Genomic DNA, 23,218 nt, shown 5'->3' on the forward strand with positions numbered 1-23,218 from the left:
TCATCTGTGTCTTGTAAAAGTTTACTCCCTTTAATTGGCTTATTATATAATCCGTTTATGATACTCAAATCTGAAACAAAGTTTGCCAAATATTAACCCTTTGAGAAATAAATATAGGTGAATCTTGTGATTGCAGTAAGCTCCAAAATATTCCCGATGGGCTTTCTGTGCTGTGTGTCTTCAGGATAACCTCTGAAGACAATGATGGTTAAATGGGCTGTTCATCATTAGGCGAGCACAGCAGTGTCAGGCTTCAGCACTATTGTCACTGAACGTCATTTTTTGTTGGTTTTCTCCTGACTCTTTGACAGTTTGAAGCACCTTTGGACATATCATTAAGTGACTCAGGATTTAAGTAAGTTGTTTAAAGATTTCTCTTAATTTTCATAGACACTTGTGGGCAGAATGGTTATATTTATGCCTAATCTATGGTATATAGACAAAAGGATAGTCAGATATTCCATGTCTTCTCTTATCCTTCTGTTTTCTATAGGGAATAGAAACAGCTTTGTCAAGCATGAACACAGGGTGTTTCCATGTAAAGCCAGTTGTGCTGATTTTTGTAGCCATTTATTTCTGTAGCTGTCTCTGCCTGTTTTGATCCATGGAAGTAGGCTTCTCCCTGTGATTCAATAAAAGGAGTCCGTGAGTCAGAGACAGCACATTTAAATCAAACATAAAAACCCTTTTCTGGAGCCATCAAAGAGGTCAATCCACTTGTAGCTCAACTGAATCTATTGAGTTACGTCTTTTCTGTTTTCCTTTTTACACAAAAGGTGGTTCCCACCCCGCTCCCAGACTATTTTAGTAAAAACATGAAAAACTTTTGAAAAACTAGACACAACACCATCAGTGCACAGAAAAAGGAAAGTCTTCTTGAATTAGAGCAATGATAATCCCAAACTATTCGATGTTTTACTAGCTTTATTTCATCATATATAAATGTCCAGTTGCGCTTATTTTGAAACATATGCAGTCCTGTAAATCAGAAAAAAATGGAAGTTGAAAATAATTTTTTTTCTGTTTCCCAGACCATATCATTTATGTATCATGTATTTTTTTTTAAAAAAAATAACTGTTTTATGGAATTTTTAAACAAAAGAATGTATATACTTAAAATTTTCAGGGACGTGTCTCTACTTCTATAGGTATTTTTTTAGTGGTTACTATCCTTTGCAAGGGAAGTGATTTTAAAATGCATTCAACATTTTTTGCCCTTTATGTTCTTAGACTTGTCAACTTTGGCTGTGGTTATCTTCAAGATCAAGAGAAGTTATGCAAATACCCGACTCTGTGCGTTTTTACCAACCGTACAGGTAGAACCAGTGTTGCATTTACCAATTTGTTCAACTATACTTGAGATCTATGCAAAACGTAGTCATTGTTTAGTTGTATGGATCTTGAAAGTGAAATATAATGGCCACATTTTTCTATAAGTGATCATTTGGATTTTTATATAACAGATTACTTTCTCCGCTGTAATTTTATAAATCTGCTAGCTATATAAAAATAAGCTATATTCAACAGGGTTATTGTTTTAATAGTTATTTTTGTATTATTGTTCGAACAGAGGAGATAGATTCACATTTAATCAGCCTACATTTTCTCTCCTGCTTCATCTTTAACAAATAGCACAGTGATGGAGATGCTTCTTGCATCAGACTTGCTTAATTTCTAGTTGGTCCTTTTTCATATCCTTGAGGATCTCACTAGATTTATGGAGGGTCTCGCTAAATTTATCGGCGGTTTCTAGAAGATTCTTGAATAACCTTATAACCGTGGTTTTGAACTCTATATCCCGTAGTTTGCTTTCCTCCATTTCTGTCATTTGTGACCTGTTTTTTTGTCTCCTCATTTTGGCTGCTTCCCTGTATTGATAGAGTGGCTCCCTGTGCTACTCCCTGTGCTAGGTGTCCTATAGCGCCCAGTGGCTCAGCCTCCCAATTACCTGAGGTGGACACTCTTGGTGCACCCCTTTGTGGGCTGTGTGCACAGTCTTGTTGTAGTTAAGCCTTGATTATTGTAGGTATCACTGGGAGGAATTGACCTCCAGGCCAATTGGCTGTGAGAATCAGCTGTGTCTGCAGTGGGAGAACTTCTGTGCTGGAGACACCCTTATGGGGCAAGACTTGCTTCAGTGGGGCTTTGGTGCCCACTGAGTCTTCCCCCTGAATGTGTCCCTTATGGATCTGAGGAGTTGTAATCTGGATGGTCCCACTCTGACCACTGGGTACACTGGCTCTTGGATCTCTAAGGAGGTGCTAATTTAGCCTCCGCCTGAGGCTACCAAGCAGGAGCTATGGAGAGATCTGCAGGTTCCTCTTCTTTGTTTGGGGTTTGGAGGTGCCCAGATGAGGCCCAGCTGTGAAGCAATGCAAGCTGCTGTGGGGCCTTGGGCCTTCTCTTGGAAGTTCTGGGTCTCTCTGACCCAGCTGCAGTTTATTAGGTATTTTTCAGATTGCAAGGGGCCAGGCCTCTCATAAGCAAAAGCCTCTGAGCACAGCCTGGGTCGGACAGGGTCTCAGGGAATCAACAGGGTGGAGCAAACAGCTATGGCTGATCCTCAGTCCTACCCTAAGAGGCCCCGCGTCTCAGTGTCCCGGTAATCGCTGCAAGCACCTCTGCGGGAAAGCCGCCCTCAAGTTCCGCCCAATGCCAGACAGTCCAGTTTTTCCCTGTATGAGTCTGGGTCCCCAGAGTCTCACCCGGAACTGGAGTTTAGAGCAGTTGGGAGCTTGAGACTCCCTCCAGATTAAAAAAGACAACTGCGTGCGCTTCTGTACCTCTGCACTTTACTTCCGCACCTCCTCTGAGTCTCAGTGTGCTTTTCTCTTTCCTTCTAGTTATAGAATTTCCACTCAGCCAGCCTTCCTGTGGTTCTGGATGATGTTTGTTTTGCCTTTTAGTTGTATTTTTGAAGTGGTTGTGTGCGGCAGCAATTTTTGATGTTTACCTCTGCCTCCATCTTGGTTTCTCCCCACCCTGTCACCATTACTTCTTACATTTTGGAAAACCTTTATGCTGAATCTACTGCCCTGAGAAATGAAATTTGAGAACTTCCGAGGATTCAGAGATTAAAACCTGGATGATGGGGGATGCTCCTGTGAGTTGATGGTGGGTGAAAGTGCTGCTGGTCAGGCCACATATGTTCTAAGATTATGAGTTCATATAGATTTTTCTAATAAATCTTCTACGGTGGGAGGGCAAATCAGAGAAAAGAAAATATTCTCGCCAAAACCGGTTTGGCTTAGTGGATAGAGCGTCGACCTGCGGACTGAAAGGTCCCAGGTTCGATTCCGGTCAAGGGCATGTACCTGGGTTGCGGGCACATCCCCAGTAGGAGATGTGCAGGAGGCAGCTGATCGATGTTTCTCTCTCATCGATGTTTCTAACTCTCTATCTCTCTCCCTTCCTCTCTGTAAAAAATCAATAAAATATATTTAAAAAAAAAAAGAAAAGAAAATATTCTCATTCCTTTCCTAGTTGATAGTCAACTTTGAAGCTCTACTGAGTGCACTCTTGTGTGTCCTAAGTCAGTGGCTGTGATTCTTTTTCGTGTACCACCCACTGGGAGGTAGTGAGGGGCAAAAAGTGTAAATTCTCCTTCCTGTAAGAGTTGCCCTTCACAAGTTCCCAGAATTAGGCCTGTGTTTTAGCATTTAGAATTAGAGCCTTTTACAATGAGATAATTTCCCTTGGAAAACTTTGTCCATAATAGCTTTCATTGTCCAAATGGTTTCCCGAAGGCTAGCCAACTTGGAGATGTTATCTTCATCATTGATGAATATTTATTAAACATCTCTGCAGACACCATTAAGAGCATGCTTTGTTTTTTCAAACTGTGACTTTCTCCAACTTGTAGATAGAAGCAAAATTATTCTGGAATAATAATAATCATAGCAGCTAATCTTTATCTCACTTAATTCTCACATACGAAGTAGGTTCTATATTTTATTTACAGATGAGGAAACTGAGGCTCAGAATTTAATTAATTTGCCTCAGGCAAATTTAAAAATTACTGATGTCTGGGTCTCACTCCTGGAAATTCTGACTTAGTTGATCTAAAGTGAAGCCTGGGCAGAGTGCTTCATGGGACTTTTGTAACTCTCATAGTTATTATTTTTGCTTATGCTTTAGTATAGCATTACTTTTATTCTTAGTGAATCTGTTGTAATTTTGAAGAAAAGTTATATCATCGTTTACTCGGTAACCATTTACTCGGTAACCAATTTTATATCTAACAGAATTGTTATTATTTTAATCTGATAAAGTTATTCTTTTTTGTTTAAGTTATTGCAATAAAATGTAACAATAGTCTCAAATGTCATTGAATATAGTCACAAATGCTAAGTATTATAACAGAATCCTTAAATAACCTTATGGGAAATGGACTTTTTTTCTACCCTGATTCTTTCATAGAGGAATTAGTGGAGTTCATGGAGGAAACAGTGGGTGGTTCATTGCAGCAGAGTAATGATTGAATTCACACATCTAGTTAAACGTTAGCTTGGGGACTAGAACTTTCCAGACTCTCTGTCAAGTTGCTTTCCACCTGGAAAATCTCCTATTTCAGTTAATCACATAAACATTAGCATCAGAATGAACTATCAGTTTAAGCATAATTCCCTCATTTGTAGGTCATTGATGGACATTATCTAGTTGTCCACATAGCAACAGTTGTTAGAGATGATGTACAGTTTCACACACATTGAAAGAGGTGGGAAGACCAAGGGTGTCCTGGAGTGGTGGACAATGCAGGTGTACAGGGCTCTCCTTTAGCGTTGGGCCAAGGCCCTCAGTGACGCAAATAAGGGTGGGTAGAGGGTGGGGTGTGGGGGGGCTCTCATATTACATTTGCTCTTATTGCTCCATAAGATTGCCAAGTTCACCTCCTATTCTAGGTAACTAAGAAGACTGGAAACTTCCCGTGAAGAGGAGATACATTTTGATATAGTAGGGTCTTTAGCTATTAGCGATGCTTGGAAGGCAAGCTGGATTAGAGGGCAGGGCTGTACGTGTGTATTAGGAGAATCTCATGAAACTTTGCAAACTTCTCTAGTCTCCCATAATTTCATACACAGGAGTGTGTCTCTATTCATACATTGCATATAGTGTGTGCTGAGTAATGGTTGAATTGAAATTTCTTAGCAACTTGTTATAGATCATTTCTAGAGTTTGGGAATAATCTAGGAGGTAAATTGAGACAAGGCATCAAAAGGAATATAAGTAAGGTTAAGTGGTTTAGGAATCTTTTTGTTTATGATTCTACTAAATACCTTCTAATTTCTAGGAAGTTTATGTGTGTGCTACAGTCCGAAGTCTGACTCTTGGGAACAAATCACGTATTCAGTGTTTTACTTTCATAAAGGTACTTTTCATTTACTTTGTGTTTTACTTTCACATAATCACTTTTTCCAAATAGTAGCAAATTTGATAGATTTTAGTATCATTGAATACATTCTATACCAGTATACCTATATAATACATTTCCTGAAGAAATTCACTGATGAATATTAAGTTAGCTAAATATTTGTATATATTATATACTTTTTATCATGACCAATATATTTTTCTAGGTCTGTAGGTCAATCCTAATGAACATATTTTCCCAAAGTGTGTTTGTTTGCTTTTCTGTTATTACTAGTTGGAAAATGTTGGTAGATTTAACTTACAAACATACCTAAGGTTTTAGTTAAAAGCTTCCATGATCTCAGACCTTAACAGGTCTAAAACCTAAGATATTTCATTTCACATATCTGTTATCCCCAAAATTGATATGTCAACAGCCAGCCTAGAGAGCAGGAGTAAAATGTGCAACCTCTTCCAGTTCTGTCATTGCTCACAGTGTGTCCTTTAATAGTTTTAGTCTGAACAATGCTAAGGAGTATTTATCTTGCTTATTTAGATCCTTAAACATTGGTTTTTATGTAGTACATACTGTAGGTGAAGTTAAAAAATTTTAAAGATGGATTTTTCCCCCCAAAATTGAAAAAATATTATGCCAGGCCACACCAGTTTATTATTCTGCAAGTGGTCCTAATATTTCTTTCAGAAGTTAGAGATCAAGGCAAGAAAGTTTAATAACTTACTTGATAATGAAGAAAATGAAAGTCCCTTCAGAACTAGACATATATACATGCTTTACTAGTGTAGTGTAAGGTTAGTATGTTGTGGAAAGTTTTCACACATTTTTCTTTTTTTAAAAAAAATTCTTTATTAGTTAAGGTATTACAAATGTGTCCTCATCCCCCCATTAAACCCCCATCCTCCTCCCCCCCCTGCCCCCGCCCCACTCATGCTCTCATCCTCCTGTTGTCCATGTCCATTGGTTTGGCTTATATGCATACATACATAGTCCTTTGGTTGATCTCTTCCCCTTGCCCCTCCCTCCCCTACTTTCCCTCTGGGGATTAATAGTCTGATCGCTGTTTCACACATTTTTCTAATGATTAATGATTAAAACCAGTAAATATGCTCCAGCCGGTTTGGCTCAATGGATAGAGTGTTGGACTGAAAGGTCCTGGGTTTGATTCCAGTCAAGGGCACATACCTGGGTTGTGGGCTTAATCCCTAGTACAGGGTGTGCAGGAGGCAGCCGATCAATGATTCCCTCTCATCATTGATGTTTTTTATCTCTCCTTCTCTCTCTTCCTCTCTGAAATCAATAAAAATATATTAAAACAACAACAACAAAAACACACACACTAAAAAGCAAGTAAATAAAACTTTTCTGAGATTAAGAGGAGTTAGAAAGTGGAGAGTGAAGCCTGAAACACTTAAGTTTAGTAGATAGCCTAATCCAATCTACCTCGAAGTGGTATTCCAAAATGACTCAGGGAAGTCTCAGAGGGTCTTGAGGACTTCAGGAGTGTGGAGTGAGCCTGAGGCACCAGGGCCAGCGAGCCAGCTGGTCTCCTCCATCTCTTGGATCCTTAAGTAGATTCCTTCGGATCATTCCCTCCCAGCACAACCTACCTGTTAAGGTCTGAGGTTGTAATAAGCCCAGAACAACTACTGGAATGTGACTGCACTCAGGTCATCTACCCTTAATGCTGCCTTTGGGAGAAGGATGGGAACCATGAAGTCTAGAAATCAAAGCTGCTTGCTTTATGTGTCACAGGCACTAAAGCTGAGAGTATTACAAAGAGTCACTGCCTTAGGTGGCATTCCAGCTCTTCGTTTCTTAACGTGTTCTCTCTTCACAGGGTACAGCAAGACCTTCACTGCTGCTCTTGGGAGTGCGCACTCACGGGTGACAAAGGGCATTGCTTTCCTTAACCTTGGTGAGTGAGAGAGAGCCATCCTTCCAGTGCATGTTATGCCCCCACCTCTCCATCTCATTTTCTTCTCTGTCCATCCCATCTTCTCATGCCTCTTTGGGACTTAGATTGCAATGACAGTCACTGTCCTTTTTGAAATCTGATAGGAGAAGGTTTTCTAGGGAAGCACCCAACTCCATCAGCCTTTATGGGGGTCTGAGGTGAGCATGCATTTCTCTTTTTAGAGAACCCACACTGTGGGCTTCCTCATGTTTGCAGTAGCAATCATAAAAGCCATTTTGTTAGTGTAAAATGATGACAGTGAATGAGCTGTTCCCTGAAAGCCCCTGAGCAGTAATATATCATGTTGGCCCTTGATTCTAGAGAGGACAGAGGCACTTGGGAAATTGTCCATTCCCTGTTGCTAATTGCTAAAAGCTTCCAAGTCCCACAAATGATTAATGGATCCGCTTAAGTGAGTTGTTTTTCACTGAGTAAATATGGTAAGTGGAACTTGAGTTCTACTAAGGGAATCTATGAAGAAGAAAATGAAGAAGGGGTTTATTGTTTCTACTGGGAAAGTGGCTTTTCCATGCTAATTGGTATATGGGGCACAAACAGGTTAGCACAGAACTGTTGCTTGCCTACATATGGGACATGGCATAACATTTAAAAAGGAAAAGCTGCCCTACCTTTTGGCTCAGTGGATAGAGTGTCAGCCTGTGGACTGAAGGATCCCAGGTTTGACTCAGGTCAAGGGCACCTCATGCCTTGGCTGCATGCTTGATCTAACCGGGCACGTTCAAAAGGCAACCAGTTGATGTGTCTCTCTCACATAGCTGTTTCTCTCTCTCTGTCTCTCCCCACCCTTCCACTCTCTTTAAAAATCAATGGAAAAATACCCTTGGGTGAGAATTAACAAAACAAACAAAACAAAAAAGGTGGGGGGGGGGGGAGCTACTGTCATGACAAAGGTTTAGAAAGGTGTGATGTGAGAGAAGCGGGCAAAGTGAGAACCAAAATGACAAGAATGTTCATAAAAAGATTTTTATTTTGAGTAATACTATTGGTGAGGTAAGACATCTTATGCTATGTTGGCCGGTATGTGGCAGATCTTATGAGCTCTGAACCTGTGGGAAATGGCCTTAGAGAGGCCTGCTGCTGCTGCTTCCTGTGGTAAGAGAGATAAATATAAGATTTCTTGGGACTAGGACTTGATTCTTATCAGCATCCCATCTAAAGAGCAATGCGGGGAAACTTTCCACTAAAAAAGCATCAAACAAACCCCAACTTAGCATTTTGTGAGGTCAAAGGTATTCTCCCCGCCCCCTCCTACCCCCCCCCCCCCCGCCTTTTTTTTTTTTTTTTTTTTTTTTACCCTGGGAATGACTCTTGAAAAGGGCAGGCATGATTTAATCAATGGTCTTCAGAATGTGGAGAAATACTAGAGCTTTGTGAAAAGAGGCTGTCTTACATAGGTTAGCTTTCCTTCGTAAACACAGTTTATAGGCTCAAAATGGTACTTGACTAAAACTGTTCTAGAGGTAATTTTTATGACAACAATATTGCTTTTTTGAGTGATGTACTTTTTGCTGTCAATTGCATGCAATTTCCCTAAATTGCCACTGTGTTAAAAGGGCTTATATTGATTGAAATTTTAAAAAATATAGAGTTTAGGGGAAATTTTCAATGAACTCCTAAGCACCACTATATAAGCAATATGTTTATAAATAAAAAGCTTCCATTTAAAAAAATGAATACTATATGCTATTTTACTTAAGATATCTTGACTATGACAATAATTTTGCTTAGTGATGATAATCAAATTGAGGCTCAGAAAGGCTGAGATGTATATCCAGGCTTCTTCTTTTTTTAAAAAAATGTTTTTAATGATTTCAGAGAGAGGAAGAGAGAGGGAGAGAGAGATAGAAACATTGATCAGTCGCCTTCTGCAGGCCCCCTACTAGGAACTGAGCCTGCAACTCGGGCATGCGCCCTGACCGGGAGTGGAACCAGTGGTCTCCTGGTTCATGGGACAATGCTCAACCAGCTGAGCTACACCGGCTGGACTGCCCAGGCTTCTTTTAGTATCTCTTATCAGGGGCACTATTACAGTTTATTTCTTTTGAAAATGGTCACCATAAATTTTGGGCTTAAAGCAACAAAACATTCTCTTATGGTTCTGAAGGTCAGGATGCTGAAATGAGCCTTGAGGAGCTAAAATCAACATGTGGACAAAAATGGCTCTTTCTGGAGATGCCAGGAAGAAAGGGTTCTTTGCCCCCTACAGCATCTATCCCAGCCGTGGGCAAACTACGGCCCGCGGGCCGGATCTGGCCCGTTTGAAATGAATAAAACTAAAAAAAAAAAAGACCGTACCCTTTTATGTAATGATGTTTACTTTGAATTTACATTAGTTCACACAAACACTCCATCCATGCTTTTGTTCCGGCCCTCTGGTCCAGTTTAAGAACCCATAGTGGCCCTTGAGTCAAAAAGTTTGCCCACCCCTGAGAGGCTAGCATTTCTTGGCTTGTGACCACATCATTTCAATCTCTTTCTTCACACGATCTCTTCTGTAGTCAGATCTTCCTCTTATGGAAACATTTGTGATTATACTGGGTCCACTGGGTAATCCAGGATACTGTCTCCATCTCAAGATCCTTAATCACATCTACAGGATCCCTTTTATCCCTTAAGGTAACACATTCCTAGGTTCTGGTGATTGGCACCTGAACATTTGGAGGCCAGCTTACCACAGATACTATTGTTATTTTTGGTGAGACAGTAATTCTTTGTGTGAGAGTGTCCTGCACATTGAGCGATTCAACATCCCACTCACCAAATGGCAGTAGGAATGAATCCCCCTGCACCCCAATGAGTGTGACAACCCTAAACACCTTCAGATATTTCCAAGTGCCCCCTCTCCCAGGGACATCCTAATGAACCGGTTAGTGTCAGTCATTTGATGCCTAAACCCTTACCACTGTACCCTACTATATTATTATTTATGTTTTTCTCCTTAAGGTTTGCCATAATTATATTATTGCAACCATTTGTGCTAAGCATTTTAGCTTCACTGGATCCATGGTGACTGGTTAGAGTTTTACATCTTCTTTCCTTTCCTTTGCATAGAATGCCTTCTATGCAAATGATTAGCACATATTTACTTGCTTCTTTGGGAAATAAGATTCCAGCTGGCTCACTTGTAATTTAAATGTTTCATCTGCATAATATTCACTACAGTCATGTGAATTTCTGTTTTCCTAAGATCCTAGAGAAAATATTGGTATTTCTACCCTCCCATTCTCCAGAAATGTACTTTTACACTTTGACTCAATCTGCATACAAATGTTCTTGGTACAAAAATATCTAGTGCAAGGACCATGAAGGTGTGAATTCTATAGAGGCAGCGAGCTATGCAAAGAAATAAACTAGTACTTCATAATGTGTCAGATGCCTGCAGAGATTGTTTTGATGAATATCAATTTAAAGATTCTCTGAACAAAATAATGATGATGATGACAGCGATAAGCATGACTATGATGATGGTGATGATGAGTGGGTAAACATGGGAAATGAAATCTTAGAACTTCCCCAAACTGGCAGAAACTTTGAAGGAAATTCCCATGATAAGCTATTTCCAATTTATCAGATTAAGAAATAATTCATGTTGCTTATTTTTTTTCTTTTCTTTTATTAAAATTTTTTTTCTATTTTATTTTGATAAAGATCATTTAGAATTATATAAAGCCATAATTCACTTAGAAACAAAACTATAGATCAAATTAAGATAACCATAGCTAAAGGTCTGAGTAAAATTAGCCACAGATAGAAATAAATGAGAGCTGGCTGTAAGATGGGATGTACTGACAGCAGACAGCTTATTACCACATTGACCAAACCTTTTGTTTTAAGAGATTAAAAAAAAAAAAAAAAAGGAATACCGTGATGTCCTGGGCTTTATCTGTACCTGTACAGCTTTTACCACATGGAGATGACTTCCGTCTTTCTCTTCTACAGACTATTACGTGGCTGTTTACTTACCTGGTCATTTCTTTCATCTACTTAATATTCAGCATCCAGACCTGATCTGCCACAGTCTGTTTTTGACAGGTACGGCTGAAGATTTCCCCTCAAGAACATGATCTGTTTGAATTTGTTGACTTGAATGTTTATGTTTGGGTAAGAAAGGTTCCTTTTACTTGCTGATCTTTTTGTTTTTTGGCCAGGAAACAATGAAGGGATGGATATGCTACCTCATGGACCTCTGCAGTCACTGTCGGGGTCCCTGGTGCTGGATTGGTGTTCGGGGAAGCTCTACAGAGCATCCCTCAACCAGTCCTATTTGTTACGGCTCCTGTGGGACACAGGGCCAGACTGTGAGAAGATGGCCGTGTTGCACTGCGTGCTGTCATGTGGCCGAGACCCGGAGTTTCTGGAAGCCCAGGTGGGGGCGTAGCTTAAGTTTAAACACTGGCAAATAGACAGTATCAGATGTATTTATTTAGTGGTTGGACATGAACAGAAGCTATGTTTATTTGTTAGCAATTGATCAAGGTTTATGTGTTCATCCTGACTTGAATATATTTTTCTCTTGTGCTCTTTTTTATTGGATCCCAACCAGACCTCAGCGGGTGCCGTCTGTTCTTTTGACTCCTCTTTTTTTGATATTGTGAATGTATGTGTAGCTACATCAGTAGCATTCTAAGGAAGTGCTCCATAAATAATGAGTTTCTCAAATATCTACTTTTCACCTGTTCTATATTTGGAGTATATTGCCAAATGGACTAAACTCTGGTGGCATATATTTTATTGAAAATTACATTTAAATTTCACATAATAGTTTACAAAGCACCTTTACACATTCTGTCATTAAATTTTACAGTTCCTGCGAAGTCAGAGACTTAATTGGCACCAATGGGTGGCTGGTTAATTGAAAAACAGATATCTTAAACATTTTATTTTAACCTAAAGCAAATGAAAGTACATTTATTCACCTATCTTCTGATGTAAATGAAAGCCCTTTATTTGACTGTCAGCTAATTGAAGTTCAAAATCATTTGTCTTACATTACACACACTAGTAATGTGTTGTCTCTTATTCCTGTTCTTTTTTTTTTTTCTTTTCCTAAGGAGAACAATAATTTAAAAGCAATGTGTTTATATAGGGCATTTTCCCCCCCTCAGTCTTTTATAGTCGTCTCACCTATACCTCGTTTTTTAGTAAGTGTTTTAGAGTCTTTCCAACGCAACCAACTTTTGTTGACCCAACAACACTCTTTGCATCCATGGTTTGATTGTCTATGTTAATAGCTTGTTTCATTAGTTGTGAAAATAAATACAATGAACAGGAATAGGTTTGGAAAAAACGAATTATTGGTAGGAATAGAACCATGAGAGTAAATTCTAAGGTAGAGAACGAGGGGCTTTATTCCTCTAGCTGACGAGGATGGTTTTGGAGATGATGGGAGAGCTGTCGACCACAGGATATCCCTCCTCCCTCCCCTCAGAGGACAGCACAGTGCTGTTAAATCGCGTGGCAATGTTCTACTGATGACTGAGCTGGAAGTCAGACCCAGCTCTGCTGCCTCCAGCTCAGTGGGTTTGTTTACTCCTTTATCCCACAGCTCTTCCCACTGGCTCCTTGCTAGAATATGACCTCCTCTAGCAAAAACAAACATTGGGTGCAGGAAGGTTTATTTGGATTCCAGCCAAGGGCACTTATTAAAAAGACATGTAAAAAGGATCTCATTTATAATATTGTTTTACCTACACAGGCTTCCATTATGTGTGGTGTCTAGTCCAGTCTAGTCTAGTCTAGTCTAGTCTAGAATAGTATAGAAATAAGTATATTCTTAGGCAATTCTAAAATAGATATAAGTTTCATATATATTTTATACTTCTTTGGTGGTGGGGGCAGGGTGCAGATTTAAATATTAACAGAATTGTCTTCTTACTTTTTAAAGATTATTCAATGGATTTCTGAGAACATCTCTGCCTACTATTCATTTGACCCCATTCAGGAATTTATAATTGGTAGGTGTTGCTCACATTTTAAGTTGAATCCTTGACCCTTTTGCCTGAGGGAAAATACTACACTGATAATGCCTCAACCTGTCAAAATGCTGGTTATAGCTTCCCCACCCCCTCTATTGTAGTCAGCAGCTAATTAAATTTCATTCTTTTGTGGTTTTGTGAGAAGCTGTGGCTGTTCAGAGGCTGATGAGATAAAAGATAAGATTTTGATTCTATAACCTCATCAGTGATTTTTTTTTCAATAAAATGTAGCATTTGTTTTGTGTTGGCTGGTTTGATATAAAGTGGTATAATGCCATTTGGATAAATATAAGTGCCTAATTTTTTAAAGCAATTCCTACTTGTATTTATTTTTAAAAATTGATTTGGGGGTGGGGGGAGAGAAGGGAGAGAGAGAGAGAGAGAGAGAGAGAGAGAGAGAGAGAGAGAGAGAGAAACCCTTTAGTACATAGGCCTATGCTCCAACCACCGGACCCACACCAGCCAGGATGTCAAATAATTGTTAAAAAATTTATTGTCATTGTCAAAAGCAGAATCTGAACATTCTAATCAGTAGATAAAATTATAATGGTTAATGTTTAGAGGATGACAACTGTTGCTGGTTTGCTTATTTTGGCAAATTACAGTGTCTACTGCCTGATTATTAAACCATGTCTATTTATTTTTTCCTTTCAAAAACCTGCTCAGCGTCTTCATATTGGAGCATATACCCAGAGACAAGTAACATGGATAAACTTTTGCCATATTCCTCAGTGCTCACTTGGAATACAGTAAGTTAGAGTTTTTGTGTTCCTTATGTAATTGAAATTAGCTCACAGTTGTGGGTCAGTTGTAGGGCATTCCTGTCACAGTGACTAAGGCTGTAATTTCATTTTGATTTTGACTGATAAGGAACTGAATTGGCATTTTCTGGCAGAAAAATAATACTTGCTGTTGGCCAAAGGTATTTATAAAACAGGAGAATTGAGGAGAAGGCAGAGGATATTTGTTATTCTCCCCACTACCAAACAGACCTAAACCTTTATCATCTTCAAAAGGTATCTAAATTTGATTAGCATCTAGAGTGGATTAAAACATTTCTTGGGGTTTTATAAACAAGGAATATTGGACCACTGCTGTTAGTCTGAGTGGTTCTCTTTACTTAGCAGATTAGCACCTCCTTGACCTTGCAATGAAAATGTGTGATAACTCTAGACCTTTACAATCAGTAAGTTGGTAACCTTGAGCAAACTCACTCCTTGAGCCTTTTCTTCCTGTTGGTGCCGTCTGCCTCCTTTTAATTAGGGAGCGCTGAGCTAGAGCATGGTTCACTATCTCTTGAACAAGGTGCAATGAACTGCACTTGGCTGGATGGGAAAGTGCAAAGCAAGAACTGGCTTCCCCAGAAAAAGGTTCTGGTTCTGCTTTCTCTCCTTTCCTATGTAGATGCCAGCCTGCATGCTCTGTCTTGAGGCAGGGAGTTCGGATCAGAAAGGCATTTAGAGAAATAAATTCAATTATGGAAATAGACCTAGGAAAAGATGCGCCCGGATAACCTGTGGCCCTTTCCGTTTTGTACAGAGACTACTTAAACATCGTCCTGAAGAAAGACACCTTAGGTGTGTTTGATTAAGATCTCAATTTTTGGTATGTGCAATGGCAGTGTTTTCCTCAAGGCCCTCTGTTCTTGTCTTTAGCTGTTAGAGTTATGAGCTTATACCAGGTCCTCCCTGTTTTCGTTAAGAGCCCTTGTGAATACACATGCAGACGCTGTGGTAATGTGGCGGGAAGTTTGCAGGGTACGCCACCCGGTCAGGAAATGCACATCTCGGCTTCTTCCGCTCAGCACCCATCGCTCTCTCTTGCTGTCTTGCCCTGTCAGGTTCAGTGTTGGAGGCAGGGTCAGGACCTGGAGTTCTCAGGGTTGTGTTTTAAGATGGAGCACATCAGCCTGACAGGCGAGTCCTCACTTTTGCATTTCTCATGGCTTCGTGCGGCAGAGGAGCTGCTGTGGCCATGTAAAGTGACATCCTACAAGAAGCACAATGTAAAAAACCCCAAAGTTATAACCCCCTGTGTACTAAGCTTATTTTAGGGTTTGCCACGTTGCTTTAAGGTTCTTGTGGTTAAAGTAGGTTACCTTGAAGGTTGCTTCCATCCTGAAATTTTAAAAATCTATGCTTCTCCTTAGCAATGATGCAGATAAATTTTTTCTTTCTCTAACCCGCAAATGCTCTCATTGCTGCATCCTTAATAAGCACTTGGCACAATAGAAAACATTAATTTCACACTTCTGTATGGAGGAAGATTATTTTTGTGAAATAACTGAATTGGATTTTTTAAAAGATACCAGATAATAGGGTGCTCTTACACACTGATAACCCTAAATGATGCTATGCAAACAATTAGCCTTGCTATACCTATTTTAAGGTGTTATTTATAACCTAAAGCTGTAGCGACACTTTAATGCTTTTTTTTGAAGTGTCCTATGTTGTAAAGCACACAGAAGATTCTTTTCACAGGCTTTTTATTCTCGCAGTGGAGAACTCAGTTGCTTGACTGTTCTAGAAATTTCTCTATCCCTGCAATCCCTTTCTAAACCCAGTATAACCCAGGACATTTAAGTCCTATCCAAATATCAGATTTTATTTCTACTTAACACCTTCTGAATTATATTCTCATGTATTATGTACTTTTTTTTTTTTTGGAAATGGAAGATGAATTAACTAATTGAGAGGCTGATATGCATAATTCACACAGAAACACATTTTGAAAATAACAGTGAGTAGAAGGCAATTTTGGAAGTTTTTCCTCTTATGGTCAGTGTCTGTTTTAATGCCCACTTGTCAGCAGGAGGTTATAATTGGGACTTCCTGAGATGAAGTGCACACTCTTCACAGTTGCCATGGTGATAGCGTTGCGCCAACTGTATAGGGGTCTCTTAGCTCTGAAATTATGGTGGAGGGTGAGGTGCAGAAAACTTTTCTACGGCAGTCATGCAAGGATCCAGTTAATCTTGGTTCCTTCTAGTGAGTTGGAACCAACTGCAGTGCATTTAAATGAAAGAGGAGGAGCGGGAGGAAGGATTATAAAACCTGGAACATGCCCCCTTATTATTACACTGGTAGTGCAAATGGAAACATGCAAACCATATACTGTTTGCTCTGTTTATTCATCTTCTTCTTTCCTTTAGACACTGTCAACTATTAAAATCATAACGTTAAGGAGTCTTTTTCTTCCTGAAGCAAGAGATAGGCTGTGTTCACGGTTATTTATAACTCCGGGGTTTATTTAAAGTAGAGGTTAGCAAACTGGACGCTGCCCTCGGCTTCTGTCTGTGCAGGAGACCTTTCCTGAGGGCTTGAGCTTGTGGCCGTTGACATCGGGTGTCTGTTATTCCACTGCAGGAAATTCCTGGAATAAGCCTTGTGACGGAAGAGATCACGTTGCCTCTGATGAAGGTGAGTCCACACAGCCAGAGACTTTCAGGCGCAGCCGTGCCCGGCTTCCTTGCTGCCGCCACACTGGAGTCACACCTCGTCACACCACCACGGCCCGAGTATAATGGCAGTTCCAGAGGGATTGTGAACTGTCAGAGGAGGAGGGGATAAAGGTTAGAGGCTTTGTCCTTCCTAAGTGGTTGAGTAGCCACGGAGAAGGATGTTATGGCATTCTTAGGAATGCTCTTCGAACAGAGAAGTTTTCTGGATAGAGAATTACGGGGCTCATTGTAAACCATATAGAACTAGTGCTTTATGCTGCGCCTTAAACCCATCAGCTCTGGTAATTATCTTAGGGGCCTGGTAGCTGTTTTTTTTTTTACTTCATTTGTGCTGTCACCCCCTCATAACACACACACACACACACGCACACACACGCACACACACATACACACACACACACGACCCTAAAACCATTAAGTAACCTGGCTGGGATTATTTCCTTTCCTTTCGCTTCTAAGAACAGCTTTTCTGTTTCTGCAGTGGCTGTCTGTGGCCTCGCTCAAGCTGCTGCACCCCTCCTTCCGGCCCTCGGAGGGTGCGGTAGCTATTAGTGTCTTTCTGTAGTCTGGTGGTTTCAGAAGACTGTCTGAACACAATAGGGAGAATGGGGTGGGTGGGTGAGTAGTAGCGAATGCATATGTAGTTAAGAACTGGGGAGTATTTTAGTACAGTTTCCTTGAAGCTGCTTTGTTGGTTTTGGCACTGCCTCCTGTTAATTATAGACTGGTGTGTACTGGGAACTCTCAACTGTTGGCAGCAGGCAGCTCAGTGTGCAACTGCCTTTTCTTTACATTTGATTCTTTTGGATCCATGAAGGGCCTGCCAGGCCTGGGCAGCTGGGGGAAAGCCGTGGGTGGTTGAGGTCACAGAGATGCATTGGGGATGAGGGCTGGGGACGGGGGGTGGGGGATGGCGGCGGGGGGTGGGGTGAGGGGGGTGGGGCTCAGGGGTCTACTGCTGGGACTGGCCTTGGGCTCAGGAGAAGATGGTCCTGGGTTTGGCGTGGCCAGTTCCCTCACCCCCACCCCAATCACTCAGCCTGGAAGACTAATCAGTACCTTCCGGTTCACAGGACACCTGGCCCTGATATCTCTCATTTGTTTCTCCATCCCTGCTTGAATGATACTCATCCCTGAATGCTGCTGCCTTTGGCCAACTTTTTCTACCCCAAGTTCCAGCTTAATTATATTGTGAGGGACCTTGTTGCGGTGACACATCCCACCCTCTGTGCCTCCCTCCCAGCCCCAGTTATAAGACTGTTCTTGCCACGCTCACCTGACAGCAGTTGGCTCTGAGCACCTACGGCCTGAATCCTAAGCGACCTTTGAAAGCATGCTTGCAGCCAGACTTTCCGTGAGGCCCAAGGGACCCCGTGTTTACTCTGACCCACAGTTGCTTCTGTTCTCCTTGGTGTGACTGCCCTGATAAGGAGTCGGGAGAGGGAAGGAAAAATGCAACTGGGTATGTGCTTTCCTCCTGCTTTCTCTGCAGATAATTTTAGTTTGAAGTGGAGCACTTTACAGACGTTTCATATACAGGGCTGGGTAAAAGTAGGTTTACAGTTATAATACAAATAAATAAGACAATGATTAATAAATAATAATAAAGAATAAACTTTCACGTATTCAAACTGTAAATGTGCTTTTGCCCCTATGAACATGTTAGGATACATAAACCAGTTGAATTAGAGGATTACCACCCGAAAGACAACAGGCTTCCTTACTTTATAAAATTACTTTCAAAAGAATTTTAAAAAGGAAAAAAGGGGTATATTGAAACAAGTCTCATCCTAGAAGGGATGTCATCAAGAGCAGTTTCCTAGGATGATTTTATCCCTGCTTAAAGCATGGCTTTCTCCAGGGAAGCGGCAACTTCTGAAAAAGGCTAAAAATCATTCTTGATTTTATAATGACAAGAGAAGCTAGTAAGACTGTCCTGCCTCAGGAAGCATGTACTAGTACAGATTAAAAAAAGGAAGAGTAACTTGAAAATAAAGATAAAAGTTGAAAGAGCATCCCAAAGATGGAGAAATGTAGTATTTTTACCCAAGTATTTTTTAAGCCAGACATCTTTAGTTTCATTTTATAAAAAATGGAAGCCTTTTATTTCATCATTTGTTTAGAGGTTATTAACTACTTGACCCAGAGACTGGCCCGCCTACGACCACTCAGGAGTGAGGGTGTGGCTGTAAGTGTCTATCAGGTGTCTGAAGGCCGCTGAGCAATTGGGAGAAGAGTAGCTGACTGTTCCATTTAGACTTGTTTATTTAATTATGCCTCTTTTCTTAAAAAGTTTAAAAATACTGTTTTAACTGGGCAGAGCATGAGTATAATGAATTGCTTAGTGAAACACCATGACACCCTTTCCTTGACCTTCCCAATACCGACAACCACCATCGCTTAAATCAGTGGTTCTCAACCTTCTGGCCCTTTTAAATACAGTTCCTCATGTGGTGACCCAACCATAAAATTATTTTCGTTGCTACTTCATAACGGTAATGTTGCTACTGTTATGAATCGTAATGTAAATATCTGATATGCAGGATGGTCTTAGGCGACCCCTGTGAAAGGGTCGTTCGACCGCCAACGGGGTCTCGACCCACAGGTTGAGAACCGCTGGCTTAAATGAAAAGTTTGTTAGAGATCCAAAGTACTGATGCAGTCACAGTGTCACAGCTGATTATCTTTTTAAAAGCCAGAGCCACAATGAAATGGCACTTTATTTAATTTATTTTTTAAAAATGTAATACTAGGGCTGTGCCATACTTTATTTAGTTAATATTACTATTGATAGTATTTAAGTTGTTTCTGCCCTTTTTCAAACACACAATATTTCCATGAGCTTTGGTGATAAAGGTTTTAGCGCACGTGTGTGAGATTACCAACAGGGCCAGGTCTTAAAGAAGGATTGCCACGGTTTGTGATTCTGACAGATGTGTCCAGATTCCCCATGGAGCTTGTCACACGTCACTGTGATTATCAGTGGAAGACACCTTTAAAGCCGGGTTCCATCCCTCATCGGGGTGCTTGCAGGAGGTGGCAGATCCTTGTGTCTCTCTCACATCGACGTTTCTCTCTCTCTCTCTTTTTCCCTTTCTCTCCCCCTCTCTCTTCTTCTCCCTGTCCCCCCTCTCCCTTTCCTCAACATTTAATAGACTTTGCCTGGCGCTGATGCACCAGCAGCCACAGCCACGGTTCAGCCCTGTGGCCCTGCGGCCCTGGGACATCTCACTCCACCATGTACCACCATGCCCCACAGCTGACAGTTTTTAAAAATGAGAATTGTTGCTTTGATAAAAATGTAGCTTTATCAGAAATGTCCATTGGTTATGGGGGAATTGATTTTTCAAAGTTCATTTTATACATATGTGATATTGTGTTATAACTAGAAATATATATTTGGTCTTCCAGACATATCCATAGTTCCTGGCACAGAGCTCCTAAAATCCTTATCATTTCCTAAGTGATAAGCATTACAGGGACGTCTTTTGTTATGATAGTTAAGTCGTTAGTTAACTGTTATAGTTAACTATAGTTAGTGTTTGTTCCCAGTTTTTGAAATGGCACCACAGCAGGAAGGTGAGAGTGTCTTTTGTTATTTATAACCAGCCCCTTTCAACCACATCTGAGATGACCTTATTGAGGTGCTTTTGAAAAGCATCTAAGGGTGGGACTGTGGCCCTGAGAAGCAGCCAGGTGATTAGAGGGTTGGCACGTTCAGCCCCACGGCACTCCCCACCTCCTGAGGTGAGAGTGGCTAGAGATTGAGTTCCATCACCAGTGGCGAGTGATTCGCCCAGCCATGCCTTTGTAGGGGAGCCTCCGTGAAGAGTCCTAAAGAACGGATATGGAGCGCTTCTGGGCTGGGTGAGCATGTGGGGGGTGGTGTGCCTGGAGGGGGCATAGAAGCTCATAGCCCCTTTCCACATGCCTTGCCCTTTGCATCTTTTCCATCTGGCCCTTCCTGAATTGTGTCTTTTTATAATAAGGAACCTGTTTTCCTGAATTCTGTGAACCACTGTTGCAGATTATCGAACCCAAGGAGGAGGTTCTGGAAACCTTTGACTTACAGACCAGCAGTTAGAAGCACAGGTGACAACCTGGACTTGCGATTGGCATCTGAAGAAGGGGACATTTTTATGGGACGGAGCCCTTAACCTGTGGGATCTGACACTGTCTCTAGGTAGATAGTGTCAAAATTAAGTTCAATGGTCAGACACCCAACTGATGTTAGAGAACTGATGGGTGTGGGGAAAAACCCTCACATATTTGGTGACCAGAAGTGAAGTATTCTGTGAGTAGACTGTAGTAGAGAGAGAAAAAAAAAAGAATTTTTCCTATACAGCATTTCTGGACAGTGAGCTATGGCAAGTAAAATTAATATTGTAAAACAATTTTATGAAACACTACTTACTAAAAACAGAGCACCAAGCTGGTAAATCCACTCCTGTCATGTCTGTAGAGATGTGACAGCTTACTTCTATGATGCAATTGAAGAACACACCCAGGATCAAGGATTCTTGTTTTTGTTTCTCTCCTACTAGTCACTAGGCTATGCTGCTGCTCTTATTCAGAATTTTGGTTGGAGTCATAATGTTTCATTCTTAAGGCTGACAGGAGGGAAATACCTTATTGGCCTTCTCAGGGTACATGCTGATTTTGAGATGGAATAATTTAGAGCCATATTTAGTGATTACATTAAAATAAAACCTATGAAAATGGCTAAGAGAACTTCACCCAGCTAAGAAGAGATCTCTTTGTTACTAGATGTTGGGAAAAGGAGGAAGTCCATTTATAAATAGGAGAACTTGCACTTGCAACATGCAATCCCCTTAACAGGAAGCCTCAGTGAAACTGAGTCCAAGCTCGTACCACTCTCTGCCCAGCAGCCAATAAGTTGAGTGACAAGGTGTTGAGGCAAGAAAAGGTGACTTTATTCAGAAAGCCAGCAAGCCGAGAATATGGCGGACTAGCATCCTAAAGAACCATCCTGAGAAAGTACAGAATTCAGGCTTCTTTTATATCAAGGGAGGGGAACTGGTAGGGGCAAGAGGTGACTGAGGATGACAGACCTCTGGGCACCCGCAGGGGTCCGAGGAAGATTGCGAAACTTCTTTGTTCTTAGCCTATTCACTCTAGTTGATGTGATTCAGTCATGAGGTTCCTGCAAATCCTTGATAAACAATTATTTTTGTACATAGTTCCCTTATCTCCTCAGGAAAGGCATTTTTTGGTAAGGGGCTGACTGTTTTGCAAAATGCAAGGTGCAAGTGGCATACCTCTAATGATTAGCATGTCTATATGCAACACCAAGCAGAAGCTGTTAGCCGGAAAGCCATGGGAACAACACAGGCTTGAACAAGGTGCAGCCAGAGAGGCTGAGCCTCTCACTCTGTCACCTCCGGAGTCCGGTCACCAGAGCATCCTGGCTTAGCGTGGTGCCTCGCTGGCTTCGAGGACACATAGACTTCTCTATTTTATTCTGTCTGCGCTGGAGGTGGTGGGTCACTGGGTTTCTCTGGGCTGCAAGTAAAAGCTGATACTGAGGTGGTATCCACTGGCGAGCCAGAGTGCACGGAGCTTTAGCCCTGCTGGTGGAGCCCTGGCCTGCAGAGGGAAGGTTCTCTCTGAGTTGGCTTCCTCTCCAGTGAGAAGATGCTGGCGAGTCAGAAGACTTGGGACCAGAGCCAGAGGGTTGTTTGGAAATGAAGGGCAGATGTTTTCTCCTGACAGCAATTTGCAGATGAGCCTGCACCACAGGGCTTAAAAATACTTAAAAAAAAAATCAACTGGCAATCCAAATCATAAATGGGAAACAGCCCCTTAATGTAACTCTTTCGTTCTTTTGTCCAGTTAATAGTAGTCATTGTCTACATTTGTTAATTATTCCATGTCATCCTAGGAGACAAAAATAGATTATTTCTCAAGAAGAAACTTCTTTCAAAATCAAAGTTTAAAACTCCCCCTTGAGTCGAAAAATGCTTCTGGATTGTTCCTGGAGTATCTAATGGCTTCTAACACCATGTCTCCCAGAAGCAGCTAAATTCATGGGTATCTTTCTTATAAAACTTTTGTGTGTGTATTTTAAAGTTTTATGAGTTCTTTTAAAGTAGCCAGCATGCGCTCCTCGGGCTTTCTCTTTGCTCAGTTGTTTCTGATGAACACAGCGCTTAGGAAACAAGTACTTCCATCAGTGCTGGTTCACTGAGAGGAGTGGCTGTCTGTGCTCCCCGGTTGGCTGTTAGGATGTGGTTGTGCAGTGCCCCCAATATCTACAATTTTATCGTGGGCTTCGTATATTCTCTGGATTAATGAGCATGCTGGTACTCACTGGCAGTTGAGATCCTTCACAGATTGGCCCAACCTCCTCTTTAATGCTGTCTCCTGTCACTTAACAACACAATCTCAGCCTTCCTCCACCTTTAACCAGGGGCGCAGAT

The 23,218-nt window shown here is 41.1% G+C and overlaps 1 protein-coding gene across 1 annotated transcript in view; it reads left to right on the forward strand.

The window, feature by feature from the left end:
* The window catches only part of GSAP (gamma-secretase activating protein), a gene marked incomplete at its 5' end in the record, with an annotated part of 76,502 nt that overhangs the window by 28,776 nt on the left and 24,508 nt on the right, over nucleotides 1–23,218 (forward strand). The window contains 9 exons of the mRNA XM_081102361.1: nucleotides 312–355; nucleotides 1,231–1,316; nucleotides 5,291–5,368; nucleotides 7,206–7,283; nucleotides 11,283–11,375; nucleotides 11,492–11,709; nucleotides 13,228–13,297; nucleotides 13,985–14,067; nucleotides 16,684–16,737. Of these exons, the coding sequence (XP_080958487.1) occupies nucleotides 312–355; nucleotides 1,231–1,316; nucleotides 5,291–5,368; nucleotides 7,206–7,283; nucleotides 11,283–11,375; nucleotides 11,492–11,709; nucleotides 13,228–13,297; nucleotides 13,985–14,067; nucleotides 16,684–16,737 (804 nt within the window). The remainder of the gene's footprint in view (nucleotides 1–311; nucleotides 356–1,230; nucleotides 1,317–5,290; nucleotides 5,369–7,205; nucleotides 7,284–11,282; nucleotides 11,376–11,491; nucleotides 11,710–13,227; nucleotides 13,298–13,984; nucleotides 14,068–16,683; nucleotides 16,738–23,218) is intronic.

This window comes from Myotis nattereri, assembly GCF_964212035.1.
Source record: "Myotis nattereri genome assembly, chromosome: 11".
In the NCBI taxonomy this organism is placed as follows: Eukaryota; Metazoa; Chordata; class Mammalia; order Chiroptera; family Vespertilionidae; genus Myotis; species Myotis nattereri.